The following is a 12855-nucleotide window of genomic DNA, read 5'->3' as shown; positions in this document are numbered from 1 at the left end:
AACTGAGCGAGCGAGCAGCCTTGTTTCTATTCTTCTAATTTTACAGGTAACAAGAGAACATTCAAGTCATTCCGCCGTTTCGGGACAATGCTGGAAGAGTGCCAGTGTTGTGTTCTTTTTAAACCTCAAAACATAGAGCGTCAAATTACAGCTACTGATTCGCTATTGATTATTATTATCAGAAACAAGAATCCCCTATCCCACAGCTCACTCCCAAGTCAGACGTCTCTGGACGGAATGTTGCGGTTTTATACTAGGTTTATTTTAGCTGAGTTATTATTATCTACAAACTGATGACAAGAAGATGATGGGATAGTTTACGGAAGTAGAAAAAACATGCTGTAGAAGCAGCTTCTACAATATTCTTTTTAGACCTGTTTACAAAAGCACGACCAGAGAAAAAAATAGGAAAAATAAGTTCGCAAAAATATTAACGCGGGTTTTTACCTATATTTGTAGTATTTGTTTTGATCAAACATGTATATTATTTTTAGGGTACTTTTCTTGCCTTTAAAACCAAGTTCGTGCGCCAAACTCCTCAGATAATACGATACTTTTTCTTTTAGGCTTTTCTCTGATATTCTCGGCAGAAAACAAAAGGTACTGGTGCAGAAATAGAAGCTTTGTACTTCACTCTGTTTGTGCTTGTATTCAAGACTTTCAAGCTCATATAAAGCTGGACATAATGTACTAGTTTTTTTTTACATTACCTGTTTCCGTGAACTAGTCGGCGAGCTAGTGGTTAGCGGTATAGAGAGAGGTGAGGCATCGTGCCGGAGCGAGTTCACACGCCGTAACAGCATGGGACATCTCGTTCAGTGCAAGTCTGACAAATGAGCCTCTTGAACGTGAAACCTGAGCTCTTGCTATTGAACATCTAGCCAGAGCTTTTTCTATTGTCTACGTCGAATCACGCAGCGTTGACAGACAAAAGGTCACGCGACATCAATAACTGCTATAAATGTCCTGATGTCTGAGTCGTATGTACTTGAATTTGATGTGTTTGCTACACTTCAGAATCGTGCAAGCAAGTTCACCCCTTGCGGCGATGGTCAATACACTTTTTTGTTTAATAAGAACTTTTTTATAAGAACGTTCAGCGTTAGATTTTGACATGCTAAATTTTGCCGAGGTTTTTAGATTTCCGAACAGATTGCTTCTGCAAAATAATCTATTTGAGTGATGCGTTCTGAAATCGAATCACACTACAGACCACCAGTCTCGGAGGGGGGGGGGGGGGGGGGGGGTAATGTTATATATTTCAAACTAAGTATCAGGGTTTTTTAAACGACAATTTCTATGACCTATTATTCTATGACAGGGGTGATAGCGGTGCACGCATGTGTATCACATACGGTCGTCTCCAACAGCGCGCCGCGTCAAGACGTGACGAGATTGCATTAATCCATCCCTATTTATAAAATACTCTAAAGCTATCAGCCATCTTTTTTTTCCTATTGACATCCAGTAAACATCGCATTCCAGCAAATCGTATCGCGTGGACGAAATCCTTGAAACCCTTAACGATATGACCAAACCCGCAGTTCCTTGCTAGCAGAGGGGCCTCTTTTCTTTGTATTTCGCTTTATTTCTCCGAGCCGAGCGAATAGAAAGATAAGAGGCATGTGTTAGCAGGGAATACACACACAATAGCAAGGAAAACTACACCATTTTCTGACCCCAAATTACTTGACAAACTGGTTGCCATTTCCTCAATTCAGTGGGCGGAAACCGATCGACCCAGGAGTCATTTGCCAAATGCAACAAACTACAAACGCATTCGCAGTATCACGTACTAAACCTCAGCCATCGCCAGGAAGATTACAAAAAGGGGATAGTTACGCACGGACTGAACGCAAATAAACCCCCGTCAATTTGTTATCTTTTTGGTGCAGATATCTTACGTAATCGCCCATGCGCTAGAATACAATGCGGGTGGAGGGACTTTAAAAAAAATTAAAAAAGTAAAAGACAGCTGTAGAATGCATGTTTTCCCATGCTCGGGAATACATATAACAGCAAAGTAAGGATTTATAGTAAAAAAAAGAAACTATTTGTATACTTAGCTAAAATGCCCCTAATTACATTTGCTTGTAGTAGTAAAATAATCTACTAGCTTAGATTTGTCCCGATTTTCCCTCTTAGCTTTAAGTGCTAATGTCGCTTTAAGTGCTAATGTCGATTTTCCCTTTTAGCTTTAAGTGCTAATGTCTCATCTTTTTGTTGCTACGAAGTAACGACAACAAACAAGGATAATGAAAACACCAAACTGTTTACCTTAGTAATTAATCTTCCTTCTTTGGGATCCTTTTTTGCTGTGAGAAGTCGCGACGTGCTGTACACTGGGGACGCATATTACAGTGTAAAGAGTGATGACCGTGTTATCATTTGAAGGATTAACGAACGTGCTTCTCTTATGTGTCATGTCGTGGAGGGCATGAGCTCTATGGTGATGACGACCCAGTGCCCTCAGGCAATCGGTAGCGCGCGAAAGAAAGAGGGACACGTTAGTTGTTAGTTTGTTTGCTTGCTTGATTGCTTGCTTGCTTGTTTGTTTGTTTGTTCGTTCGTTTGTTCGTTCGTTCGTTTTTTTTTTTGTTCGTTCGTTTGTTCGTTCGTTCGCTCGCTCGCTCGCTCGCTCGTTCGTTCGTTCGTTCGTTCGTTTGGTTGTTTGTTTGTTTGTTTGGTTGGTTGTTTGTTTTTTTTGCATAGATTATATTTGAGATGAGACGATTGAGAAAGGCCCCGAGGCACAGACTGGTAACCATGTTCTTGAATTGAAAAAAATAATAATAATATTGACTATATTTGTACAATTTATTGAAAGAAAAATTAAAACTTTTCTTTTACCTCGCGTTAAAAAAGGGATAGCTCCGCCTCCTTTTTCGCACGCTCGCGCAAAACAAGTCGTCAGTCAGTCACAACTAGACTTCGTTGAGTGCGGACCTCCGTAACTGCCGGAGGAAAACATAGCAAAACGTACAGCTGTACAGCGGCATAACCAGGATTTTTAGCAGGAGTGGGCCCAAAAGGCCCTTGGCTACGCCTTGACTGTACGAGTAATTATGATAGCTTTAAAGTACTAAAGAATGTAAAAAACTATTAGGCATATTTGGGAAAGTGTTTGGAATCATTTTCTAAAAAAAACGGGGACAAAAATAATCATTGAGAAATCAAACACCGCGCGTTCTTTTAAATTGAAAAACTAATTTCAAAACCGAGCGCGACCTTACCCGAGAAGACAAGGGATTCACCGTCCACGTTAGCCCACGTTATTAAGAAGGTTTTTGAAATGATGTTTAAACAGCGCTGGAGACGAGAGGCGTCGGCGCAATTCTCAAATGGAAATGGATAAACAGCGCAGGAGACTTGAGAGGCGTTGGCTCAATTCTCAAATGGAAATTGATAAACAGCGCAGGAGACTTGAGAGGCGTTGGCGCAATTCTCAAATGGAAATGGATAAACAGCGCAGGAGACTTGAGAGGCGTTGGCGCAAATCTCAAATGGAAATGGATAAACAGCGCAGGAGACTTGAAAGGCGTTGGCGCAAATCTCAAATGGAAATGGATAAACAGCGCAGGAGACTTGTGAGGTTTTGGCGCAATTCTCAAATGGCAATGGATAAACAACGCAGGAGACTTGAGAGGCGTTGGCGCAATTCTCAAATGGAAATGGATAAACAGCGCAGGAGACTTGAGAGGCGTTGGCGCAATTCTCAAATGGAAATGGATAAACAGCGCAGGAGACTTGAGAGGCGTTGGCTCAATTCTCAAATGGAAATTGATAAACAGCGCAGGAGACTTGAGAGGCGTTGGCGCAATTCTCAAATGGAAATGGATAAACAGCGCAGGAGACTTGAGAGGCGTTGGCGCAAATCTCAAATGGAAATGGATAAACAGCGCAGGAGACTTGAGAGGCGTTGGCGCAAATCTCAAATGGAAATGGATAAACAGCGCAGGAGACTTGTGAGGTTTTGGCGCAATTCTCAAATGGCAATGGATAAACAACGCAGGAGACTTGAGAGGCGTTGGCGCAATTCTCAAATGGAAATGGATAAACAGCGCAGGAGACTTGAGAGGCGTTGGCGCAATTCTCAAATGGAAATGGATAAACAGCGCAGGAGACTTGAGAGGCGTTGGCGCAATTCTCAAATGGAAATGGATAAACAGCGCAGGAGACTTGAGAGGCGTTGGCGCAAATCTCAAATGGAAATGGATAAACAGCGCAGGAGACTTGAGAGGCGTTGGCGCAATTCTCAAATGGCAATGGATAAACAGCGCAGGAGACTTGAGAGGCGTTGGCTCAATTCTCAAATGGAAATGGATAAACAGCGCAGGAGACTTGAGAGGCGTTGGCGCAATTCTCAAATGGAAATGGATAAACAGCGCAGGAGACTTGAGAGGCGTTGGCGCAATTCTCCAATGGAAATGGATAAACAGCACAGGAGACTTGAGAGGCGTTGGCCGATCTTCTAATGTGCCGATCTTCTAATGTACTCGGACGAATTCTCCGCTGAGTGTAATAAGAAACTTGACTCTCTTTAATGCAACTATACGCTGAACTCTTCTGTTTTAACTTTTGAATCGGAGGTTGGGGGGCTAGCACGTAATCTTGCCGCTTAGACCCAGTGTACACGCTCGATCCCTTACCGTGACATTGAGACGAGTTATCTCCACAGAAACATTGCGAAACTTTTTGTCATCTCCATATTCTGATCCGATCTGTTCCGATCCGATCCAAGTTTTGTCAGCGCCGCTTTTGTTTTCAGATCCAGATGCCAACCTTTCGGCTGGAGTCTCCCGCTTTTTGGACCCTTCTCCCATCCTCCCACTTCTACTAAAAAGTCTCCAGCATTTTAAGTGAATTAACAATTTGAAAAATAAAATTGTTTAATCTGTCTTGGAGTTTTTTATTTATTTTTAAGCAATGTTAGTTCACGCATACTAACTAAGGCAATACAAACGCAGTGGTTATCTCACCTTGATGTAAATGTGTACCCCCCGCCCAATGACCCATTAAAACTGGTCCAAATAACCAAAGACAAAATGGTCAAAATGACCAAATAGCATGGTACAAATGACCAATTAAAGCTGGCCCAAATAACCAAAGACAAATGGTCAAAATGACCATATATGAAATAGGTCAGAATGACCAAATTGCAAAGGTCAGAATGACCAATAAACAATTAGTCATCTCTGACTCAAAGGGAACCAATTTACTTTGGTCAAAATTTTTTACAGTTTGTACCTGGACTGAAGCAGGATCCAATCTCGCCTCTGCTGAAGAGACCACTTCTTGATGTTGAGGTCTAATTTTAGGTCAGTTTCTTATCTTCATTTTCTCTGTAAAACTCTTGAAAAAAAAAATAGGCACGTCGCGCACCCTAGATCATTTACGTGACAATGACTTTAACGAATGCTTCCAGGCTGCGTATAAGCGTCATCATAGTTGTAAAACTGCAATTATGCGAGTCCAAAATTATGTTTTGGGATCCAAGCGATGTGTTTTTCCCCTTTTGTTATGTCTGCCGCCTTTGAATATATCGTATAATACTATACTTGAACACGGTTGGCCTCTCGTTTTGGCTTTTCAGGATCTGCAGTCTCCTATGGTTTGTGTCTTTTCTTAGTGACCGTTCCCAACTTGTTTACATCCAAGGGGTGTCTTCTGATCCTCGTGTTTTCTTGTGGGATTAAGTGCTTGGGCCAATCTTTTATCTTTTGTACACTTCTCCTTTGAGGGACATAATACGCCGCCATTGTTTTGACTTTCATTTCTATGCTAATGACTCGGATTTATATTTCTTCTAGCTCAGGTGATGACCTGTCAGATATTGAGCATCGTTTACAAAAGCATGATATTTTGTATATTGAATTGTGGATGGAGATGAACAAACTTGAACTAGACTAAGATAAAACTAAACTACTACTGCTGCATTCAAAGTTTCGCTCACGATTATTTTCTTAATGTCTTTGGTTTGGCAATGACTGTTATCAACACCTCCAGAGAAGCTCGCATCATTGGAGTAATTTCTTTTTGTTTTATCTTTTTATTTCATCGATGGCACCTCACATAAACAGCATTGTAAAACCTTCGTAATATTTCTAAGTAAAATGTTTGACTCTATCAAAACCTTATTCTAAAGGAAAAAACGTTACCACATTAACAGAAAACACCCATCTTACAAGAACTGCATCGGCTCCCTAGAATTGTTTTTAAATGGAATCTTCTGACTTTTAAATGTCTTATCACCAAACCTTATCACCACCTACAAATCACGGAGAATGTTAAGATCTTCTTGTTCCGCACCTCGCCTTGAACCTGTATCTTATAAGCTAAAAATTATGGCTTTACATCATTTTCCTCAGCCGCTCCTGCTCTGTGGAACGAGCTGCCAGAACATATTCGCGTTATCAGAAAAATCTCGTCTTACACCTATTTTCAAATCATATGCGAATGATTTCCCAACAAAGGGTGCCCTGCACTGTGTCTTCAACAGATAAGATTTGTAAATATTGATATGAAATTACTATCCAGCGCAGATCGTCGCTAAAAGTTTTCATGTTTTGAGCGGCTCACTGGATCATGTCGGGAGTCTTTAGCAATATACTTCATGTTGTATGATTTTAGGATTTCGAATGGAAGATTATCTCTAATATGAGAATGCAAATAACATTCACGAAGTACTAGCTTGGTAGAATGACCATGTCGAATGACAGAACATTAAAAACCCGGGATTCCGCATACATTTGAAAAGAGGTGTAAAACCCACTTGTTCGAAAAGGCTTTTATGCATTACATATGAGTGAAACTTTTGGTTTATCAGTTTTATCAATTTCTATTCCCTTTTAATTTCGACTGAATATCCTCCTTTATGCTAAAATCCATGTACCAATGGGAAACGTGCAATTCCTCTACAATTAACTGTTATTTTTATTTAAAAATGCCTTGATTCTCAATTCATATTATTTGCAGTAGGGGTCAGAAAATACATGAATTAATAAATCAAAACAAATATATATTTATCATTGTGGGATGTTTTGACATAAATTTACGAGAACGAATTTGTCCTTTAGACCAATCACCATTAGGAGTCATATTGAATGGGAATTAATTTGTCTTCAGTTTTAGGGTTTTTCATTAATGTTTAATGTTTGTGCCACTACAACCTGGAGTTAATTTGGGAAAGAGAGATTCCACGCCGCAGGAGACGCAAAGAAACTGAGGAAAACTGGCGCTGGCACGAACAAAACCTCTCGGAAGGATTTATTTGAATGAAGTATAGAATATTAAAACCTCACAAGAAGCTGAGTAGAGGCCGGCCTTGTTGATTGCTCTAACACCAGGGTTGAACGCAGTCAAGAACCGGGAATGACTCTATCATTTTGACTCCTAAAATATCATCAAATTCAGGTGAATTCTCCGAGATACGAACACCTTGTTTGATAACATTCAGGTAGGGTTAGAATGCTTTAGTTTTATCCAGAGTGTCATTTATATTTTTTTTCTCATCAATCAATGTCTCTGTGTGTTTCTTTCTTAGCGAATCTTTAGTCAGTACACCCTATACTTACAATATTCTTTTTACTTTTCACTGTTCACAATTTCAAGCAATTTAACTTTCAATAATAATTTCCATACAGATACCTAGATAGATATGTAAATCGGGATTTCATAACGGGAAATCGCTCAAATCTTAGCATTTATGATAAGGGAAAACTGGAAAATATACGATATAATTATGAAAATGTTAAAATAATTTTTATGTTATGGACTATAGGTATCAAGTTATAGGTATAAAGTGTTTCTTGTCTATACGTTGTTTTACACCTGTCTCTATCCATATAATCTCGTTTGAATGACCAAATGCAGCAAACACACATTTTTGTAATAGTAATTGTACTCATATAGATGCGATACCGCTAAGAAGAGGGCTTACACACGGTAAACTGTCGTTAACATGTAATGAGTTTGTCTTAAGTGTACGGTATCATGTAATCTTATTGTCTAAACTGACTTTCTATAGAGAAAATTACGATTGCTAGAATAAAAATTTTTAGAACGTCTTATTTTCAGTTGAGGCTGGGCCGTTCTTATTTTTGTAGCATTTTAAGGCTGAATATGTCCTCAACGATTCCTTTAATTTTCGTGTATAAACACAAAATTCTAATGAATTATTAGAAAATGAATTACACACATAATCAATAACCATGATATTTATGGATGTTATTATGAGCACAATAATATGATTCTGCATTTTAGAACGCATCAGACTAACAAAATAATGTTTTGTTGCTATCTAAGCCTCGGCCATTTATTTATATGTATTTAGCATATGTTCAGTGAAATCACAGGCTGGACGTTCTTATAAAAAAGCCTTAAAAAAGATACAGTTTACGGACTTCCACCAACCAACGAAATTTTAAACTTTTTAAAAACAGCATTGGGAACAAGAACCTTTGTAGGGGAGTATGGAAGGGGGGGGGGGGGGGTCTAATTACCGCAATACGCACAAAAGTTTCGAAAATACCGCAATGCCGCAGAAAATAGCCGGAAATATCGCAACAGAAAGGCGAGGTTGTGAAGAGCATGCGCGACACCCCGACATTTCCCAGGTTCCCTCAAGATCATCCCGAACCACGGGCAAATCCCGCGCACCGCAGGACTTATTAGCACCGCAACACCGCAATATTAAAAAAATAATTACTGCAATACCGCCGTGCAAAAAGCAAAATCTCGCACCTCGCAGTGTTTTGAAATACCGCATCACCGCATGTTTTTTGCTTTTTTACCGCAATATCGTACAAAAAAGGCCAATACCGCAATACCGTGAACCCCAACGTCCCCCCCCCCCCCTTTTGTATCCTGAATGTCAAGAAAGTGATAAAACATTCAGGATCCCCTGTCTACCGTGATCCCGACAGTAGTCAGAACAGATATCAGTATAGCACTTTGATCGGAAACAGCTCGAAACAGACCTTTACGTGGAGCAGGAACACATGCTTTCATAGAGCGTGTGAAGGGTTAAGGGGACATAGTTCGATAGAGCCGTTGTAGTATCCCCTTCTAGGGGTTATTTCTCGATAGAGCCGAGGACGCCTAGCTGTTTTCAATATCTATTTGCATGCTCGCGGTATGTTACATTTTTTCAACTAGTATTTCGTTGTCCAAAAAAAGCATTTTTATCATAAAACTTAAACTTCCTGATGTATCGTAACCCGCGGTGGTTCATGGGTAATAAGTGAATGTGGACTTTAAAAGCACACTAGCATACACACATTGGCACCAGTCGGGCCAAGACGGGACGCTAGCACAGTCTATTACCCGTGCAGTTCGGCAACCATGGACAGCTGTTTCGTCCTTATTAGGACTCGTCAGCATGGCATAGCCGGTTTGCCTCAGTTAAACTTCATCAGCAAAAAAACTGCAGGGTGACTTCGACTCGAACGAAGTGCTTTAACCATTTGTGCGGATCACAAATAATCCATGTGGGATCTAGAGCTGCGACCGGGCTAGGGTGATGCCAATTGTGCGGATCACAAATAAATCCACAATAAGTCCACAATAAGTGAATGGCTGAATCATTATGTCTGGAAGCGAGGTGAATGTTTACAGACACATAAAAAAAGAATTCTATAGCTTTCAAGACTTGTTGCTGTCGTAGCGAGGTCGCCTGAAGCGACCGAGCGGAGACAGCAACTCTAATTAATGAAATGCGGGCTTCGAAGGACAAACTAGGCGCGCGAGCGTTCCTGGTCACACTTTGAAGTGTGACCAGCCTGCTTTGCGCGGTTGCAATCGTAAGTGCGCATGCGCATGAGAAACAAGATCAAGATGGCGGTCATTAATCACACGGACAATATTGGCAGTTATATTGGAAGGGAAAGCATCTTCAACTATAACGAAGCTTCTTAAGGTAGGTTAGGATGTGTTGTTTATTGCATTTTTTACCAATTAATATTTTCTTTGATTACTACTTAGTCTCTCAATAGAGCTGTGTAGCATATTATAACGTATTGGTTTAGTCTTATTTATTCATGTATATTTATTTATCTTGGTGTAATGCAACTCAGCCTAACCGAGCATTAAAACTGAAACTACTGATTATTACTTACTGATTTACTATTACTGATTATTAGCAGATTAAAACCTCGATTGATTAGCTTCTTATCAGGGGGAGAAATACAACAAATATAAATTATATACAGAAGTGAAGTATATTTTCTTGAGTCTCAGTATCTTGGAACTAAGCCTACAGCATGAAAGTAACTTTAATGAATTATTAGTATGCACAGATTTATAATTTGATTTTATTGCGGGTGGTTAGTAGACTGTTTTGATAGAACCTTTGCATTATCGAGTTGCCTTATTATTTCGGTTTTCCATTTTATTCTACAAAATATATTTGGGTCACACATGTTTACTGCCACACTGATGAATTGCTTAATTTGAGGAATCAAATGTACCACCAAAGTAATACATGTCTAGGGCTTTCCAGTGAGAGTTTCGTTAAATTCACTCTAACATTGATAGCTGTCTACAACTACAATCTCTTTAATTTCTTAGCAATCATAATAACGGATAATAAATAGATGTATACAATACAGGTAATAGAACATGTATACACCATATGCACACAAATATTCCATATAAGTTTGTTACATGTGAGAAAAACATCTTTCTCTAATCACAAACCTATTTTTCTTGATGTTGTAGTTCCCAGAGCATACTAATAAAGATAGGTATCCTTAAGTTGTCTTTTTTGTGCATTTTTGTTCAAATGTTCCCTCTTTTCTTTCAGGCATTAAAGATGTGACACCCTTAATGGGGAGTTTTCAATTATTATAGTCTTCAAAGAACAAGAGGAGCTATTAAAGAAATGAAATGCTTATGGAAATGTTAGGAACAGAGAATACATATAAGAAAGCTGTTATGATGCATTTGAAGCATATCGAACCACTAATACACAACATGGTCATCACAAAGTAAAAATGCTGTTTTCTGACAAACTGAACCCTAACAACTGAACATTGTTGTTTATGATAAATTTGATCCCCTCCAACATTGTGCATACAAAGACACAAATTCCAAATCAAATGGAGATGGCTAATTGAGCATGCAGTATTCAAAATTAATCTGATGATGTTGCCCAGCATTGTATAGAAAAAGCCACAAATACTACATGAATAGCTAACAGTACCAGAACTGTAGAAGCACTGTTTTATTTTGATGCTGCCAGACTTTGAAAGAGAACCTTTCTTTCAGTACAGTTAATACTTCTGTTTCAAGTTTATATCAACTGCAACTGCATTCAACAAAATTGAAGAAAAGCAAAGCCCTTTCCACAAAATCTTAAATAAAGAGCAATTAAATAGTAAAAAAATAAAATAAAATAAAATTGCTATGATAAAACTACAGTATCATTACTCTTCATTTGTTAATAAGTTCACGTATCTCACACTATGCAGTGCAGCTGCCTATTTCTTGTTGTTATTATTGTTTCTGGTGCTTCATGTAGTGAAAATCATTCTCCTGATGACCAGTTTCTAACGCCTGATTCTTGAGTGACATTAGTAAAACTTGGGAGAGAAGGGAACCTTGCTGTAAATATATTTGATACACACATGCACATTTGATGGAACAATAACTGACAAACATTTTTTTTCCAAGGAAGAGAGACTGCTTCAAAATAATCCCTCTAAGTAGCTATTGCTTGATATCAAACCGTTTCTATTTTCAACTTTTATGGGTTAACAAGAAAATTATTGAATAAAAATACAAGACACAAGGACAATACATAAACTTGAAAATAGAGAAGTGACCATAAAAGTTCAGCTAGAAATTGGGTCTACTCATCACTGACCTGTAGTGACAAATATTACGACAGCACTCGTACCGGATCGGTAAGCTAGTATATGTTTTATCTACGCTTCTGTGTCTATTTATTTGATACCCATGGGGCACTGCGGGTTATGACACTTGGAATCTCCGAGTGCAACCTTATTTGAAACAGGTGTATATGTGACTATAGTTAAACAGGTGTGCTGAATGCAGTCAGTAAAACGCTAAGCTTTTGCTTATTCTTAGATTCCAAACCCCAGTATGTGTCGAGTATTGTGTTTCAACAAGCTAGCGGTATTCGCCATCGTGACCTGCGCTGCGCTGTGTGCAGCCCTTGATGTGTGTGAACACGGCGTTGTGAACCAAGGCCTATGTCAGAAGACGTGCTTCAACGAGTCGTGCTCGTGTACCATGTCTGACCAGACAGACTTCTCGAGCTGCTCACAGTCCTGCCACTTCCTCCACTCCTGCCCTGGCATGACGTGCACCGGACGTGACGTGTGTGACCAGAAGTGCTTCTTCGGCAAGTGTGACATGTCGTGTCACGCAACAGACCTTTGTTCTCAGTCGTGTGTGTGGGAGTCACACTGTCACGCGCTCACATGCACGGCGCGTATTTGCCATCAGATTTGCTCCGACTGCTCAATGACGTGTCCCCCGGGCGTAGAGCGGTGCGAGCAGATGTGTGTCTCTGGAGTGTGTGACATGGAGTGTCACGCAAAGACGTGCCGCCGCACGTGTAGGGAGGCCATCTGTAACGTGATTGGCTATACTAACGCTGGTATTAGCAGCCACGTGGGAAGTCACGGTCCGGTATGGATGGGAATATATTTTTTCATCGTGTTCTTACACGTCACATGATTTTCCTCGAATTAGGCACGTTATACTGATAGTCATAGTGTTACACGTCACGTGATACTGGTCGTCACGTGATACTAGTCAAGTGATACACTGGTAGTCAGCATTTCTCCTCACGTGATACTGACTGTCACATTGTAAGGTCACGTGATATTG

General features: G+C 39.8%; 1 protein-coding gene and 1 long non-coding RNA gene across 2 annotated transcripts; both read left to right on the top strand.

Annotated features, from left to right (window-relative positions):
- The first annotated feature begins 9369 nt into the window (after positions 1–9369).
- On the top strand, positions 9370–11415 carry LOC116618219. Its single transcript, XR_004296096.2, has 2 exons — positions 9370–9916; positions 10802–11415. It is a non-coding gene; the product is annotated as an uncharacterized LOC116618219 (long non-coding RNA).
- Positions 11416–12102: 687 nt separating this feature from the next.
- LOC116618231 (keratin-associated protein 5-5) lies at positions 12103–12702 on the top strand. The gene has a single exon (XM_032381720.1). The coding sequence runs from the start codon at positions 12103–12105 to the stop codon at positions 12700–12702; it is 600 nt and encodes a 199-aa protein (XP_032237611.1).
- The last annotated feature ends 153 nt before the right edge of the window (positions 12703–12855 follow it).

This window comes from Nematostella vectensis, chromosome 1, assembly GCF_932526225.1.
Source record: "Nematostella vectensis chromosome 1, jaNemVect1.1, whole genome shotgun sequence".
NCBI classification, from domain to species: domain Eukaryota; kingdom Metazoa; phylum Cnidaria; class Anthozoa; order Actiniaria; family Edwardsiidae; genus Nematostella; species Nematostella vectensis.
This window is presented reverse-complemented; position numbering and strand designations above follow the sequence as displayed.

Bases quoted from the DNA above. Each gene is read 5' to 3' on its own strand.
- LOC116618231 (XM_032381720.1), top strand. From the start codon at position 12,103: ATGTGTCGAGTATTGTGTTTCAACAAGCTAGCGGTATTCGCCATCGTG.